The 18642-nt window shown below is 38.1% G+C and overlaps 1 protein-coding gene across 1 annotated transcript; it reads right to left on the bottom strand.

Annotated features, from left to right (window-relative positions):
* Nucleotides 1–1347: 1347 nt before the first annotated feature.
* LOC113917386 (S-phase kinase-associated protein 1) lies at nt 1348–2298 on the bottom strand. Its single transcript, XM_027585144.1, has one exon. It carries the CDS (start codon nt 2209–2211, stop codon nt 1720–1722), a length of 492 nt encoding a protein of 163 aa, XP_027440945.1. The 5' UTR covers nt 2212–2298; the 3' UTR covers nt 1348–1719.
* Nucleotides 2299–18642: the final 16344 nt, after the last annotated feature.

Here is an 18642-nt window from a genome sequence, read left to right as displayed (position 1 = left end):
TTTTCCAGTCTTTGGACTTCAGACTAGAACTAGACCTTACATGGTTGGCTCTCCTTGCTTGCTGACTGCAGAGCATGGAACTTCTGAGCTTCCATAACTGCATGAGCCAATTTTTATACCCTTCATTTTGTATGTCCTTATCATAAATATCCTTCCTCTCTCTATATTTATATATATTTATATACACACACACAAATATACATATATGTGTATATACATATACGTGTATATACACACATGTTAAGTGGGTATGTATGTATACACACACACACACACCTTATTGATTCTGTTTCTCTAGACAACCCACACTAATATACCCAGAATATGGAAGCTACTCCTTTCTCCTTGACATTCTGTCAAACCACATTTAAACATTGCAAATCCATAAACAAAGATTCCAAAACAACCACAAAAGATATCTCAAATGAAAGAGATGTCATATATTTCCTTCACTGTTTTAAATTCTTATGATAGTGCATGCAAAGAGATAACCTATTTCTGTAATGATGAAATAATAATTTTGAAGTGACACCAGAAAATCTTTGAATGTTATAGCTGAAAGGAAAATAAGAGAATTACTCACTCATCATTTTACAAAAGAAAAATTCCCCCTGGTGGAAACTCAAATTTGCCAAGGTCATAGACAATGTCAAAATTGAGATAATGGTACTAGGAAGACATATCATTTATTGAGTACTTATGTATCTCCCACTGTGATTTATAATCATTATTGCATTTGATAATCACTGAACAAGTATGTAAGTTATGTGTTATGATTATCCTAGTTTTTTAAATGACTTAATGGCTTAGAAATGTTAAGCAACATTGTGTGTGGCCCACAAAGGTGGTCAAATCAGCCTTAAGCCATTTGACTTTAAAGCAGTGCTTCTCAAACCTTAATGTAGGTACAAATCCTTGAAGATTTTGTTAAAATGCCTGAACCTCACCTCAGAGAGTCTGATAGAATTGGTATGGGGCAGACTTCTATAGTATTAGCATTTAAAAACTCTCTCCCAGGTGATTCAAATGTGCAGCCTTGGTTGTAACTCCTACTTGGAGCCTGTATGGCTAAGTTCTTTTTATATCTCCTGTACCCTTTAGAAAAAGCACTGGGAATTAGGCCATTACAAATTACAAAGTACACAATCCCCTTGTCCTTAATATTGGATTTGACTTTTAGCAGGGAGGGGAAACTAGAAAACAGGAGAGTCATTAAAAACATGCTATAATTAGGATGGAAAAGGAAGCCATTTGGGAAAATAGAAATATAACAATGTTATCAACCAAAATAATATCAATAATATTAAGAATAACAATGTTCAGTTGTTTTAGACTAAGTTTTTTTTTTCAACTTGTTTTATTTACAATGCCAATTTTTAAAAGGTCATTAAACTAAAGTTAACTAGACAATAAACTAGGCAGAAATCGCTTTACAAAGGGAGTTTTGGAAAGCCCAAAATGCCACCTTCTACAGAGAACCCACAGTTCAGGTTTATTTAGAGCAAAGAAAAAAGAAACTTTTGATCATACTAGAAGAAACTCAGCCATAAGTTTGGAATCTGTACTCAAACTACACATGCAAGGAGGACAATATTCTGCTTAAACTGATTTGCTGCTGCCATTTGCCTACTGTTTGTCTAATATTAACAATTATAAACAGAGCAGTGCAACTAGTATTTGGAACAATCCTTACAGTGTTACAGTGTCAGGCATAACATTTCACTTCTCTTCACACCACTGGTTCTCTTTGCGTACCTGGGCTTCCTCTTCTTCAGTAAAGTCATTTTTGATATTGAAGGTCTTGCGGATCTCCTCAGGAGTTTTCCCCTTGATCATATTGGCAACAGTCTTGCATGTAACATCAAGCAAACCTTTGATGTCTAAGTAGTTCGCAGCCAAAATAAGTTCAAAAAGTGTTCCTTGGTCAACTTTCAGGAATTCTTGGTCCCAAACAGGGATATCATCTGTCCGCTTTTCTTTGTTCTCATCATCCTCGGGAGGTGGGGGGTCATCCTTGTGGTGGGTGCACCACTGAATGACCTTTTTTAATATTGCTGCATTAACATTTGGTAGAGGAACTGGGTCATCATCTCCTTCATCATCCATTCCCAAATCTTCCAACATGGTCTTGATAGTCACAGACTGTTTGGCAATTTCAACATCAACCTCAAATATCTCTCCATCGGAACTCTGCAACTTAATTGAAGGCATGGTGCTCGGTCTCAGGCAGACTGCGGGCTGTAGGCTGACAAGAACAGAGCGGCCGCAGATAAGAGAAAAGAAAGGCGGAGAACAAGGCCACTCTAGACTAAGTTTTAACACTTCTCTTACTACAGTGGTAGATTGGTTTAGCCTTTCCAATTAATTTCCTCCGTAAAATAGAATTAAACATTCAATACCTTTGTCATGTGAATTTCTAGTACCTCCATCAGAGTAGGCAAAGAATATGTCCTGCCTCCTACTAATGTAGGCTTTGCAGACTGCTAAAGCTTTAAGTGCACTTGCAGCATTCAGATAGGCCCTTTGTGCTTGGGCCATCAATTCTGAGATTTTGCCCCAGGTAGTGACTGGCACCAGAATGAGAGACACATTGACCAGATCTGAACTCAATCCCCACCCCATCCAATTCCTGAAGAATCCCAGCTGATCCACAGAACTGTGAGGGAGAAATAAATGCTTACTACATGCTGGTGTGCTAGAGTTTGTTATTTAGTATTATTCGGAAAAACACAACAAAACAAAACCCAACTAATACAATGATATTTAAATAAAAACATTCTGTGTTACGTATTGATTTTTCTTTTCACTGACCAGCATGAAACACTCCATATCTTCCTAATGTTTCTGAAATTCCTGAATGAGTTCTAGTGGAAGGCAGCCCTCCTTCCTACTATGGAAATAAAAAAGGCCAGCTGGGATATGCGCATTTGACCAGGCTCAGCACTCAATCATATTCAATTGGTAGCTTAAATCTCAATATAAAGAAACAAAGCAGCAGAGATTGTGGCAAACCCCATTTCTGGGGAACAGGAAAGATGTAAGTGGTGGCACTAAATTCTGGTGATGGAAGTGGAAAACTGCGAAGCTCCATATTCAAAGGTGGTCATAACATAGTGCTCTCACTAGACTGCTTCTGGGACATTATATTGGCTGGCCTTGGGCTTCCTCTCCTCCATTTTCTCCTGCTACTTTTCCATGCCTCATTTCAAGACCCTCCTGGGTCTCCTCTGAGCTGTCAATTAATCTTCCAATAAACAGGACTTTTGCTTATATCAAGCAGGGCAATATTTCTCATTTGCAACAAAAATGTCTTCATGTCCTATTTGCCTTTGTTCATTTAATTCTCAAATATTTATCCAGTACCTTCTATGTATCAGGCACTGTACTAGGCTCTAGAAACAAAACAAAGAGTAGGCTCAACTGCTCTCAAAGGATATATACATACACATACAGTTGATTCTTGTTATTCGTCATAATGATGTTTTATCAAGTCACCACAAATGCTGAGTTAGTGAATACTGAACCTGGCTCTTAGGGTTTAATACAGAGTTAGGCTCTAATGAACCTCTGACCACAACATTTTTAACAAATGATCAATATATAGCCTTGTTTTATGTGTGTTTCTGTTTAAACACACCTTATTAGACTTCATTTAATAATATTTATTCAATAAAATTTGAATCATGGCCAATGGCACTATAACTCATGCCTGAACACAGCTTATCTATAACACCTACATTTTCTCCGTAAAGCACAACACAGCTTTCCTGTGCTTAGTGATATTAGATGGCACTTCAACCCTACAAAGCCATTTTAAGCAATGAAATCATCAAGAAAAATCACAAAAAATGTGAAAAATGGGCACTAAATATATTCTGAGAGGGACACTTGTTTATAGTATGAGAACGGAAACAAGAAACCATAGTAGTACCTTATTCTCCCTCAGCTGGGAATGTGCCTATTGGGTGACTCAGATTTTTCACCCATCTGTGCATATCTGTAAATGATCACAAAAGCCCAGTGAGTAATGATTTGGGGATTAAAATAAACTTTACCACATAGATGAATTCACACACATGAAATATGTTAATAATGAAGACTGACTATATATAGATTAGATAAAGAGGCAGAGATATAGGTATATAGACATACATGCAGGGATGTGTGTGTGTGTGTGTGTGTGTGTGTGTGTGTGTATAAATACAGTTGACCCTTGAACCACACAGGGGTTAGGGGAGCTGACCTCATGCACAGTCAAAAATCCACATATAACTTTTGGCTCCCCCAAAACTTAACTACTAATGCCTACTGTTGACTGGAAGCACTTTGATTAACACATACTTTGCATGTTATATGTATCATATGCTGTGTTCTTGCAATGAAGTAAGCTAGAGAAAATGTTATTAAGAAAATCATAAGGAGAAAATACATTTATAGCACTATCTGTATTCATCCAAAAAAATCTGCATATAAGTGAAACTGCACAGTTCAAACCCATGTTATTCAAAGGTCAACTGTAATTTCAATGTATGATGTGTTTTTAGTAAAGAAATGTGAGATGTAAGATATATGAGAAGTGCAGAGAATGGGAGGACAGTAAAGGAAGGAAAGCCCATGTATGGCAAACAGAATAAGGCAGACTTAAGACATCTTCATTTGAAGTACCCTTTGAGATGAATGAGAGGTAGGCTTCTCTCAAAGGAGAGAAGGAAAGGAAAAGGAAAAGACAAAGGAAAGCTTCCGCAAAATCCCAGACATGAGACATCACAAACCATTGTGGGAATGACAGACTGTGGAAAAGGAAAAAGGTAATGTTGACTGAGTAGGAGAGAAAAGGTAAGTTGGACTCTGAAAATATATTTTAAGTCACACCAGTGAGTACAATGTATACAGTAGGACATGCTCAGATTTGAGCTTTGGAAAGATGAATCAACAGAGAATGGGCTAGGAATTCTAGAGAGGAGGAACTCATAAAAACAAGAGGTATGAAGCTGAACTAAGACTGGGAGAATGGAAGCAGGCAAAGGTTTCAAATCCACAGGATCTGAGGACAAATTAAGTATTATAAAGTAGGAAGAAGAACCAATTAGGGGCTAATCAGATTTGGTTTTTACCTTTAAGATCTTTAACAGAGGGGCACCTGGGTGGCTCAGTTGGTTAAGTGTCTGCCTTTGGCTCAGGTCATGATCCGGGGATCAAGCCCCGCCCCACATCTGACTCCCTGCTCAGCAGAGATGCTGCCCCCCCACTGTCCCCCACTCATGCTCGTGCTCACGCTCTTTCTCTTGCTCTCTCTGTGTCAAATAAATCAATAAAATATTTAAAAAAATAAAATCTTTAACAGAGCCTGGGTATAAAGTGGGCAGTTTTGCTAGTTAAAACAAGCCTGGTTTTCTACATGCCCAGATGTAAATAACAATGAGACAGCCAAGTAAAGTATTTCAATCATTAGTGAAAGTAAATAAAATATTGCTCAGCATAATTTTTTAATCTCTTGGTCCATGGTTCCTGCATTATCTGAAATAGGAACAATGAAAAGATACTTACATGTCATTTTGATGATAAATTTGTTATGTGAAAAATTTCCCATAATTCTCCTAAGTATGAGTTACAGTTATGAAATCAACTTTTCAATGTAAAAAATATTTTTGTTCTATTAGACACAATAGCATGTGTATGTGTCAGTATATGAAAAGCAACATGGATGAATCTATTTGAAAAATAGTAATTTATATGCTTATATGTATAAGACTTACTGTTTTTCCAATTCTCAGAAAAACATTCGCCCCTTTATTGATCTCTAGATCTACAGCTGCCCAGATACCCAAAGCATGTATGCAGGGGTGACCTAAGTATGATGTGATACCAAAAAAACCTATTTTTTTAAAAAAGATTTTATTCATCTATTTGAGAGGGAGAGAGAGAGACAGAGATGGTGACAGAGAGCACAAGCAGGGAGGAGAGGGAAAAGCAGGCTCCCCGCTAAGCAGGGAGCCCAATACAGGCCATCCCAGGACCCTGAGATCATGACCTGAGCGGAAGGCAGATGCTTAACTGAGTCACCCCGGTGTCACACCCCCAAATCTATTGATCACATATCAATGGTTTCAAATAAGTATCCAACAGGAATCCCCAGTGGGGAGTCTTGGGTACATGCTTCTTTTTATTTTGTAGATTTACGAAAAAGTAAGCACAATCATAGCATAATTAAAATTATGTGAGCAACACAGTCGTTAGGTACATCATCATCTGAACTATGCCTTGCGGGTCTTTCAAATTAATTAATTATGCCTTTGTTATCTGATAGTTTCCTTAGCCTATCATTTTTTTATTTTGAATAATAAGAAAGCACAAATAAAATAAATACCAATGCCAACAAGTAGACAGACAAGCATCATCACATAAATTTGATGGCTCTCAGAAACGGTGACTTCTATAATATAGTTATCTCTCACAAATCCAAACTACTTCAGCCACTTACATGGAATGTGTCCTGTCAATGCTGATTGGCATGCAAAAATGGGAAACTTGGAAGATTCAAACCATCAGATGATCAAGCCCAAAGCCACTTAGTGAAGTTGTTCCTGGGGCTTCTGTGATTAAAGGATGGAGTAGGAGTTAAACTCTGACATAGTCAGTGCTGCATTTTCTCATTCACTTATGCACTCTGCAACTATTTATCAAATGTGGATTAGTTTTATGTTCCTGGAACTGCTCTAGGAGCTTAGGATGTATCGGTGAACAAAAGAGACAAGGTTTTGCCTTGGAGGACCTTACATTCTACTGGAGGGGGAGAAAATATAAAGTAAGCATAATACTAAGTAAATTATCTGTTAGAAGATGATAAATACCATGGGGAAAAAAAGAAAGCACAGAGCAGAATAAGAGGATTAGGAGTGCTGGAATACAGATTGCAAATATTCAACAGGGTGGTCACTGTAAGCTTCTCTGCGAACAAAGTGCTTCAGCCAAGATGCAAAGGAGAGAAAGAGTGACTCAAGCCAGTAGCTGGAAAAAAGAACTTTCCAGAAAAGAGGAATTGAGCTAAGGATGCAAGGCAGTCCATTCCTAAGCATTCAAGGAACAATATGGAAGTCAGTGTGGCTACAGCGAAGTGAGAGAAGAGAATGGAACTGGAGGAGCTCAGAAAGGTATCTGGGATCCTGATCAAATAGCACTTTGTAGACCCTTGAAAGACCCTTTGTAGAGTTAGGCTTTGACACTGAATGAAATAATGGGCTGCTGATAGGTTCTGAGTAGAGAAATAGGATACATCCTTTAGAAAGGAAACACTGGCTGTTGGACTGAGAATGGACTCTAGAAGAACAAGGGTAAAAGCAGGGAAACCGGAGGTGATTGCAATAAACTTTACTGCCTTTAAGCAAGGTCCCCACCGCTAAAGCATAAGATGATTACATTCTGCCAAATGATTAAAAAATAAAATAAAAGACTGTATACAACTAACAATGATGAAGAAGACCCTGCCCCTCTTCTACATTCAGGGGAGACGCCACACGTATAAATGAGTAAAGGGCAGAGAAGATGTTGTGGCTTCAGGGAGGAGTTAAGTGGAGAATGATTTTAAAATCAGTCAACTTTAAGGTTTTAAAACGGTCCCCTTCCCCCGTTCTGTTGAAATATAATTGACATATAACATTCTATTCATTTAAGGCACACATAATTATTTGATATATTGTATGTATTGTAAAATGATTACCACAGCAAGTCTTGTTAACATCCATCACCACGCATGGTTACAATTATTTTTCTTGTGATGAGAACTTTTAAGATCTACTCTCTCAGCAACTTTCAAAAATATAATACAATACTGTTAACGACAGTCACTATGCTGTACATTCTATCCCCTGAACTTATTTATCTTTTAACTGGGAGTTGGTACCTTTTGACCAGTTTCACTCATTTTTCCCAGCCCCAACATCTGGTAATAACCACTAACCTGTTTGCTGTTTTGGGGATTCTTTTTTCTTTAGATTCCACATATACGTGAGATCATACAGTATCTGCCTTTGTCTGACTTAGTCCACTTAACATAATGCCCTTTATCAAGGTCTATCCACATTGTTACAAATGGCAGGGTTTCCTTCTCTTTTATGGTTGATTGTCTTGACCAAGAATTAGCAGCGGAAGCATTAAAGGTTTAAATTTCCTTTTTTAAAAAGTTTTTTATTTTTTATTTATTTATGAAAGAGAGAGCGAGCGAGCACAAGTAGGGGGAGTGGCAGGCAGAGGGAGAAGCAGGCTCCCTGCTCAGCAAGGAGCCCGGATGTGGGACTTGTTCCCAGGACCCTGGGATCATGACCTGAGCCAAAGGCAGACGCTTAACTGACTGAGCCACCCATGTGTCCCAAGGTTTACCTTTCTTATAAGAACTGTCCCAGAAATGTTATTACCAGTAGGGCATCCTACACCTGTTCCTAGGTTGTTTTGGTTAGCACATGATATTTGTTAGCCTTGTGGTTTCTTCATCAGTAAGGCAACTTCCTAAGTGAACTCACTGGGCACTGATCTAAGTTCTACTCTGTAGAGCCCTGATTTTTTTTTTTTTTTTAGGTTTAGTGAGCATTTAAGCTTGTTAATACATATTGGCATTATAAAACTCCACAGTTTTTCACCACTCAAAATGACCCCAGGAGGAGGTGGAAATTGGATGTACTTTTTAATTCTCTTTGGAGTCCAAATGTAAATACTTTCTTCCAGCCTCCAAACTAGGAGTTAATGATTCCAAAAAGAAGTACTCCTCCCTCAGCTCCTCTTTGGTACCTGCATTCAGAGAAAGAATTCAAAAAAGCCCACTCTAAACCATGTCACCCATACATATTTAATTGATGTACAGTAGGAAGTGATGCTCAACAGACCCATCCATGTATTATCTTTAAGGGCTTGGCTGTGTTTTTTTTTTTTTTTTTTTTTCTTTTTCTTTATCATTGAGTCTCTTCCCATCTTCAATCTCGTATTGGTAGGGTGATCATCACTGCCTGGAGAATCTCAAGGGAGAGTCAACCTGGTATACGTAGCCCACAGTTAAATCCCTCTTTGGGGGAATATGTATGGCCTGGCATATAATATACCCATAGTGCTTTTACCCCCTGTAGTGGTGATTTCTATTGCATTTCTTGCCTCTATATAATTGTCCCAGAAGAAAAGGACTAAATGAAATGTGTGAAGCCCTTTGAGCTAACATTTAATGAAGAGCTTTGAAATTCCCAGGTGTAAAGCACCATAAAAGTTTTAAGCATTATTATCTTCCTAATAAATGACTTTTCCATTTTCTTTCCCTTGTGACATCTTTATTGCTCATTTCCCTCTTCTTTTGAATTTAATTTTTAAATGAATAAGAATGTCTGTTACAGGGGAGCCTGGGTGGCTCAGTTGGTTAAGCGACTGCCTTCGGCTCAGGTCATGATCCTGGAGTCCCGGGATGGAGTCCCGCATCGGGCTCCCTGCTCAGCAGGGAGTCTGCTTCTCCCTCTGACCCTCCCCCCTCTCGTGTGCTCTCTTTCTCTCATTCTCTCTCTCAAATAAATAAATAAACTCTTAAAAAAAAAAGAATGTCTGTTACAAACTTGTTTTTTAAAAATAAGAGAAACACTTCAGTAAACTGCTTATATTAATCAACTGCAATTTAGAAAAAAATACAAATGCTGTTTCCCCCTCTCTCACCCTTCCTCACTCTTGTCACAGCACTGAATTTTCTTTTCAACTTTATGTTAGGCTATTGACAATTACACTAATAGGAACCTTCTCTCAAAGAGTTCAAAGATAGGTTTATCTTGAGTGTAGGACCATAAACTACTCAAATAATGTTTACATAATGCTCAACACTTTATAAATCCACATAAAAACAGCAATTAAAAACAGCACATAGATATATGTGTTGGGAAGTGAAGAGACCAGATTTCAGAATGATTTCATTTTCCTGAAAAACAGTTTGAACTATTGTAAGAAACCTATTGGAAATTAGGTCTTTGCCCTGATTTCTAACACAAATAATGAGTCAGATATATTTTGTATAATGCTAAATAGTGGATAGTATACATAAAATATTACATGTAAAATATGTACTATATGTAAAATGTTACCATTTGTAATAAAAGCTATTATATCCCAAATATTTTTTTCAAATATGACACAGAAGGAAACATTTCAACAAACATTTAAAGGTGTTTTTATATTACTGCATGTATATATTTTTCTAGTTTTAAGTTTGCTTTTCTAGAAAGCACTGTTAAAACAGACTAAGAATCATACAAAACAACAGATAATTAAGAAGTTTGATTAAGGGGCGCCTGGGTGGCTCAGTCATTAAGTGTCTGCCTTCAGCTCAAGTCATGATCCCTGGGTCCTTGGATCGAGCCCCACATCGGGCTCCCTGCTCAGCGGGAAGCCTGCTTCTCCCTCTCCCAGTCCCCCTGCTTGTGTTCCCTCTCTCGCTGTGTCTCTCTCTGTCAAATAAATAAAATCTTTAAAAAAAAAAAAAAGATTAAAAAAAAAGTTTGATTAAGAAACTCTTCTTGAAAGAGTAGTATGTTGATTAGAAAGAACAGTCTAAACAAAGACCTTCATGAGCAGAATAAGGTCTATTTTCCATTCTGAAATGACGGCCATACATTGTGGGTAATTTTCTTCTAAATACTTTCTCAACAGCTAGCCATGGTTGAAAAGATCTACTCAGAGATCAAACAGAGCTCTTGACTTTTTTTCTGCAGCTTCCTCATTTTATGGCTGATTCCACAATCTTATCAATGCTCTAGAAACAAACTTTTGATCTCAACTGAATTTTTCATCGTTCTTTATGTTCTCCATGTAGGCTCCTGCCTATTTAGACTTTTTTCCCTCCAGCATTACTTTTCTAAGTAATCCCTTAAAAAAAGAACTGGTGCCCAAGACCAACTTATACGTTAGTCACACAATAATTTCCTGTCCATTCTATGTATATGCTCCTATCCATATTATCTCGTACATAGACTCCCACTTGCAGTCACTTCTTATTTCATCCCAGATTGATCTCCTTGCCAGCAGCCTTGACGTTTTCCAGATATTCAACCTCTCCTTGCCACTTACAGACTTCCTTTGCTCTGTCCAATTTTGTTATCAGTCCTTGTGCCATATGTTCCCATTCTGAGATATTTAAACACTTCTGCCTAAACATTCTGTTGGAAGCAGAGAAATAAAGTATGGAGGTGAAGAGAGTATACAGAATAGTGGCTTAGCGTTTGAACTTCTGAGTAACAATGTGTCTGAAGCTTGGCTCTAATCGCACTAGCTATTTGATTCTGGGCAGGTTATTTGATGCCTCTATGACTCAATTTCTTCAACTAAGCGTCAAAGAGAGGAAATAACATTATCTGTCTCATATTTCTTGGGTGACAGGATGAGGTTATTATTGTAAAATCCTTGGCACACAAGAGCTACTCAATACATCAGTATTGGTATTATTATCATTAGCAGTGGTAGTAGTAGCTACCATAAGTACTTCCCAAGATGAATTTCTTGATTTCTCCAAGGAATATATATTCCCAAAACTGTCCAACAATATCTACAAAGTTCTCTTTGATTGAGAAGATGATAGGCATGGATACTCCTTGTGGTCATTATTAATACTTATCAACTTTCAAATAGATGGATTTCTCCCATTATTTATTTCTACCTATTATTTCCATAGGGGGGGGCATCTGCTTTAGAAACACAAGATTAAAATAGTGTTGGAAATAGTTACCATATATTAAATAAAAATGGAAATTTACTCAAATCCTTTTTACTTTGGAGTAACATATTTCATTTTCTGAACATTCTGAAGTAAGATGTTTGACTTTGCCAAAACCTCTCCCCATTTCCACATTTGCTATTGAGGTTTCCTATCTTGGAAGTGATTGCTCACACTTATTTTTCAAGAACAGGTATCTAACCCTATAATCCAATAAAGTCTGGCATGTTTAGCTTCACAAATGTTCCAAAGCCTAGAATCTTCCCCTATTCCTTCACTGATAGGATAGAGAAAGAAGAAAATAAGAACAAATTTTCTGTTTACCTATTTGGAGTCTGGATAGTCTTATTCTTTGGAGGTATAATTGTCTAAGTAAGTCATACAGTAAATAGAATGCGGAGATGAGAGAAGTTTAAGGCAGACCTCGCTCTTGGTCATTTTTAGCTAACAAGAATTATAGCATAGGAATAAATTCAGCATCAGTATTACCGAATTAAAAAGCTGGAGAACCCAGTGTTATCACTCTTACCTGGACTATGACAAAGTGTTAATAGCATCTTTGGGTAGAGGGCTGAGGAACTGTTAAAATGCTAAGTAATAGGGGACGCTTCGGTGGCTCAGTCGGTTAAGCGTCTGACTCTTAATCTCAGCTCAGACCGTGATGTCAGGGTTGTGAGATCCAGCTGCACATGGCTCCACGCTGGGTGTGGAGCCTGCTTAAGATTCTTTCTCTCCCTCTCCCTCTGCTCCTCCCGTCTCTCTCTCATCCTCTGTAAACCCTAGTCCAATTGAACACATAGCTGCCACTATTTTTGTACAGAGTTCTCAAATTAAGGGGAAAAAAACCCTTCATTATATTTTAATATATTTTAAAAGTTTTAAAATAGAATTTTACAGAATTTCAAGTGAAAATTAAATAAACTAAAGTGTCCATGGTTCAAAAAGGTAAGAACTGTGTCTGTTTCTCCTGCTAATTTTAGAAAGATGTCAAGAACAAGAGGCCCTTAATAAGCAATATTTGATGATCATCAAAAAACCATACAGTATAAACCAAAGCAAAGTGAGAGCTCTTATGAGAAAGATACTGCAGTTGTGGGTGGAGGTTTAACTATATAGTTGCATAGGATTAAGTTAATTCTTCAAGATCAACAATAGTGTAATGCTGATATTAAGAAGAAAGCTATGCGTGGACCTGACCCCTATGGTTATACTGAACTGAATGTTCTATGAAATGTTTGGTATTATTTTGAAATAAGGTAACAGCATATATGATGCCCTCACTAAAAGTGCATTTGAAGCCAAAGTGATCTATTTTTCACATCTTTTAATGACAAGGTTTTGAATGTTTTCTTGAGAAACAGTGATTTCAGTTTAGTGGAATGACTGAGGGTATAGGACTCAGTACAGTCAGTATATGTAAAGCACTTAGCATATTGGCTGCTAATGTGAAGATTTTAATGTGGTAGAGACCTCTCCAACTTAGCCTATGACACTTTGAACATGAGATGAGCTGGGATTTTTCACAACATCCATACTTAACCTTCTCCCTCTAGAAACTGAGATGAAAAAGATGAGGTCAAGGGTATATACCATGTGTACCAACACTTCCCTCTGTGTCCGTGTAACTCCTGATAATGAACTATGATATTCTTTACCTCTGAATGGGGCCTTGATCTTGGACTTAGTCTTAGATTTGCATTCAGGGAGCCACTATTAATCAAAAGATTGAAGGTAGCATGCAAAATAAAAACTGTTTTCTATCTCTTGGATAGAGAAATGGAGAAGAAAAACATTTACAAAGAAACATATGTTTAAACATGTAAGAGGTTTCATTCCAAAGGTACACTAAATATTGAATGCATGATTCTGCCCTTTATTATAGACTTAACCATCACTGGAAGCTCCAAATACACATAAGCTTTATTTTTAAAGAAGAAAGAAAAGGATCCTATAATTTCAACAAAACTGACATTTCCTTTCCTTTTAGCTCCACTGTAACCAAACAAATTAACATGTCACATGCATGCATCTTCTGAACATATTTCAAAGCAAATGATATGCATTGTATAGCTGCTTAAATACTTCGAGAAGTTGACTAAAATCCTTCCATATGAGGAGTTAACATTAGTTTTTCAAAATGCACAGTCCCTGGGTAAATAGCAATTCTTAAAGTTGGTTAAAAAAATGGCAAAACTGTTACAGCTATAGAATTTAAAAAACAGAAAACATGGATCAATGCCAACGGTGCCTGTGAGATGGAAATGACAACACAAGGTGTGCCCTCCATGATAAGCGTGATACACAATTTAAACAATGTGAAAAAATAATTATAAAAGAGAATAATGAACCTGCCAAAAGTATGGCCCCCAAATATCAAAAGGTTCAGTCAGGTTTGCACTCCTGATGCTTGAGCAATTTAGAGCGTAATTAGGGGATTAGCAACATGTATAAAATTTGAAAGCAGTATTATATTCTTCACTTGAAAAAGATCAATTTATTAAATGGCTCCCAGATGTCTCTCTATTTTGGAACTGCTGACCTCGTATGACTGGGGAATGTTCAATAACATGACCTAACCTTTGCTGAAATATACATAGCATCCTAAGATAACAATAAAAATTTTAACTGGATGAAAATACTAATAAAAGTAACAAAATTCTTTTAAACATTGATTCCTCTATATAAGAGTTCTGATCAATGATCAAATGGACCACTTTGTTTAGTTCCCTGAAGACTACTCAACCAGGAAACTCTAACCTTTTCTAGAAGGACAAGTATAGCAAAAGGCAATTCAAAGGAACACTACATTCTCCTTCTACCACTTAAAAGCAGTTTGATATTGGGTGGCTTACTTACCCCTTCTCAGGGTTACATCCGCTTTCCTGATATGTAAAATGGACACTCTTACCTTGTAAGGACCAAATGGTTTATTTTATGGCACATGATTTGCATAAAGTAGTTTAGCAAATGCTGGTTTCATAATACCCCCTGCCCTCGTTTAGAGATAGAATTAAACTTATTTCTTGCTAGAAGTAGGTCACATCAGCTCCCTAGCTTCTTTATGCATTATATCCTTCAGTATCCTCCAACTTAGATCAAAGATCCAGAGCTGAAAACTACAGGGAGGTAGGTGTCAACTCACTCTAAGGAAGAAATCTGTAGTTGTGTCATCTTAAAATCGATAAGCTTTGGTTTGTAGTGATTTTCCAAGAATGAAGCAGAGACTTCAAGACCTTTTGTGGGGATCTTATTGAGGGCTATTGCTGTAAATCAATTCCTAAGACATCCCAACATATTAATTCTTTAAATTAGTTACCCATGATTCACTTCCTTCCCCAATCACTACTATATTACTTTCCTATTGTCACATAACAAATGATCATAAATTTAGTGGCTTAAAACAAAACACATTTATTATCTCACAGTTTCCATAGATCAGAAATCCTGCTTGGTTTAAGTGAGCTCTCTGCTTGGGATCTAATAAGGCTAAAAATCAAGGCGTCATCTGGCTGGGCTTTTATCTGGAGGTTCTGTGGAAGAACCCACTTTCCAGCTCATTCAGACTGTCAGCAGGATTCAGCTCCCAGGGGCTTTAAGACCAAAGTTTGCTGGGTCTTGGCCTGGGGCTGCTTTCACCTTCTAGAAACTGCCTGCACTTCTCACATGTCACCTTCCATCTTCAAAACCAACAACAGTGTGTCAAATCCTTCTGGTGTTTTTGGTCTCTCTGATTTCCTCTTCTGGCGCTAGCCAGAAAAAACTCTCTGCTTCTAAAGGGTATACCTGCCTAGGTCAGGAACATTCAGATAATCTGTATAGATTAAGATCCATGGATTTAAGACTTTAATTAGATACTTAAAGTCCCTTCATAACAATACTACATTAGTGTTTGTCCGAACAACCAGGAATAGGAGTCTCAGAAGGCCATCTCCAGAATTTTGCCTACCACACCTGCACAAACCTGAATCAAGCTTTTTGTCCAATATCCCATTATAAGACCATGCCACCAACCACACATAGTACCCTATTTACATTTTATATGTGCTAATAAGTACCTCATACCTTTTCTTAATAGCACTTGTCCCTTTTCGTAATTATGCATTTAGTTTTTGTGTTTAAGTTACTGAATACCCATTTGACTGTGAGACAATTCTTTTCTTCTCACCATCGAATCTGCAACACCTAGTATCCTGATTGAGTTATGACAGTTTAGTACACATGTATTAAAAGAGAGAAGAAAGAAAGAGTATTTCTGTTACTATACCTGGATAGCAATGTCCTTCTTTTTGGCTTGACGACTTTAGTGAAGCAGGAGGGGGCAAAGTTGGCGTCCTGCAAGTGGAGCAAGGCCGTGGGGAGTATCAAGATGGCCCCTGGGCGGGGAACAGGGGGAGGAGGAAACACAAAACCCTGCAGCTTTAGCAAGGCAGAGGGAGAATGCTAAAATGGCTCCTGACAGCATTGTCCCTGGAGAGTATCTCTTGCCCCTCAGGCCTACACTTTAAATTAACAAATAAGCCTCTTCACATGGGGTCTGGGTGCTTTTTAAAAAAGGCAGCTCCCGCGCTGGGCCCCTGAGGGACTGAGCCTATGCGAGAGCCTTTCAGAGCCGGTTCTTCTGGACCCGAGCCCAGGTAGGTTTTGGAAAGCTAGATATTTTAGGCACTCGCTCCTCACGTGCAGTTCTTAAAAGTCGCGGTGCCCACGTGGGGTTCAAATACTTTGCTTCTCAGGGAGAAGTTCCGGGTTTTGAGCCCCCCACCTGTGTGTCCCAGCCCCGGGGTGGGGGTGGGGCTCATAGCTGGTGTCTCAGCCTTTCCTTCCTGCTTCCAAGCCGTTTTCTTAACGCTCCGCTTCACCCAGGAGTTGCTCTGCTAATTCTTAGGTTTTTTTCCAGAGGAAACAGTTCCATACCTAGCTGTAGATCCTGTGTCTGTGGGAGAAGGTGGGTTCAGATCCGCCTATATCACCATCTTGAACCTGAATCCTTCCTTATTTTTAGGAATAAAAATTTTTCAGTGAACTACAAAGTTACTACAGGTGAGTTCTGTTTGCATTCTGTTAAAAAAAGCCTCAAATGGAAAGGGGATAAACAAGATTTTCCATTAACTTTTCACATAGCATGAGACACATGGCTGTCACAACAGATTCCCCATTTAAATCTCTTAGGCTGGACAAATCTGGAAAAAAACTTCTTAGGCGGGAAAAATCGTATCATTTCATAACAGACCACAAAACAATAACCCACTCAATGACTCCTCTAGTTTATTTTCAATAAACTAAGAAAATATCTGTCACAATTTGTTCTCTCTTGATCTTTATATTTTGAGGCAATTCCCACCCCTGCACTACTCTCCACTCAGAATTCCATTATTTACATTTGTACTAAGTTGAATGGCATCTTCCCAAAATTCATGTCTACCTGGAACCTCAAAATGTAATCTTATTTGAAAGTATAGTATTTGCAGGTGAAATTAGTTAAGATGAGGTGATACTGGATTAGGGTGGGCCCTAAATCCAGTATTACTGGTGTCCTTGTAAGAAGGCCATGTGGAGACACAGTGACACAGGGAAGAAGGCTGTCTGACTCAGGAGGCAGAGGCTGGAGTTATGCTGCCATAAATGAAGTATCACCAAGGATTCCTGGAAATCACCAGAAATTAGGAAGAGGAAAGGAAGGGTTTTTCCCTAAAGCCTTCAGAGCATGGCCCTGCTGACACAGTGAGTTTGGATTTCTAGCTTCCAGAACTGTGAGAGAATAAATGTACACTGTTTTAAGCCCCGAAGTTGTGGTACTTTGTTACAGCAGCCCTAGGAAAGTAACACAGAAGGATAGTGTGTCTCTTCAAGAGTTAGGTTCTCTTTCATTTCAAGAGTTTTACCCAGCCTCTTTCCTCACTGTCAGTGTCTGGTACTTGTATAGGAATGCTTTGTGATGCCTTGTGCTTATTCTCTGTCTTGTGTGATAGTCGGCATTAATCTTTCAGGGGCACTTACTAAAGAACATTTATTGCTACTCTGTAGACATACCTAGCTCCACTCCTGAGATGTCTCCATGTTTCTGCTCAGAAGTTTTATGATCTCTGCCTTACTGAAAGAAGAGGGGGGAGATCCAGGGTAACTTTTCCAGTACTACACTTAAAAACTCTAACCAAGCATGTGTTGGGGGAGAGAACAAGTAATACTGTACATAGACATATGACACATATGCCATAAAATTCCAGAATGGTGGTTGAATGCCCAACTCAGAGGGATCAAGGACATTTCTGTGAATCACCTTTATTAGTACAAGTGAGTTTCTGAGAAACCAGTGAGGTATTTTTCCTGCTTATTCCTTGGTTTGTTGTCCCAAGTGGCAAATAAACACCGAGCTACTATAATCTACCAAGAAAGGCCACATACAGTTTTAGAGTTGACTTCCAACATGTGGAATATTTTCTAGTTTCCCCTACCTTCTGGCTGACTTCTATTCACTCAAGTGTGGACATAGTCATTTCTTCCTGGAGAAAGTTGTTCCTGACATCCTGAGACTGGGCTGCTTACCTTGCTTTCATGCCTCTCTAGCATAAATACTTTTCCCAAATAGCAGTTTTAATTATTCATTTAATTGCCCATCTCTTCTACCAGACTGTAAGTACCTATTGTCTATAATAATGGTAGGAAAATAGTAAGCACTAAATACACCCTATTGAAAGGAGAAATGAACTGGTCTGAGGTTCAGAATAATGGAAGAATGCCTTTGGCTTTCTGTAAATAGGTCTATGTGCTAATTTTCACGGTACATATAATAAAAACTGGAGAACTCATTTCTTATATATAGTGCCATTGCTGACTGTTTTTCGACGGTAGCTTCTCCAGATGTCTACCCTTAAAAGGGCAATAACACTCTACCCCCACTAGGATAACTATTGTAAAAA

Source organism: Zalophus californianus, chromosome 1 (genome assembly GCF_009762305.2).
Source record: "Zalophus californianus isolate mZalCal1 chromosome 1, mZalCal1.pri.v2, whole genome shotgun sequence".
Classification (NCBI taxonomy): Eukaryota; Metazoa; Chordata; class Mammalia; order Carnivora; family Otariidae; genus Zalophus; species Zalophus californianus.
The sequence above is the reverse complement of the archived record's forward strand: the minus strand, read 5'-3'. Positions and strand labels throughout refer to the sequence as shown.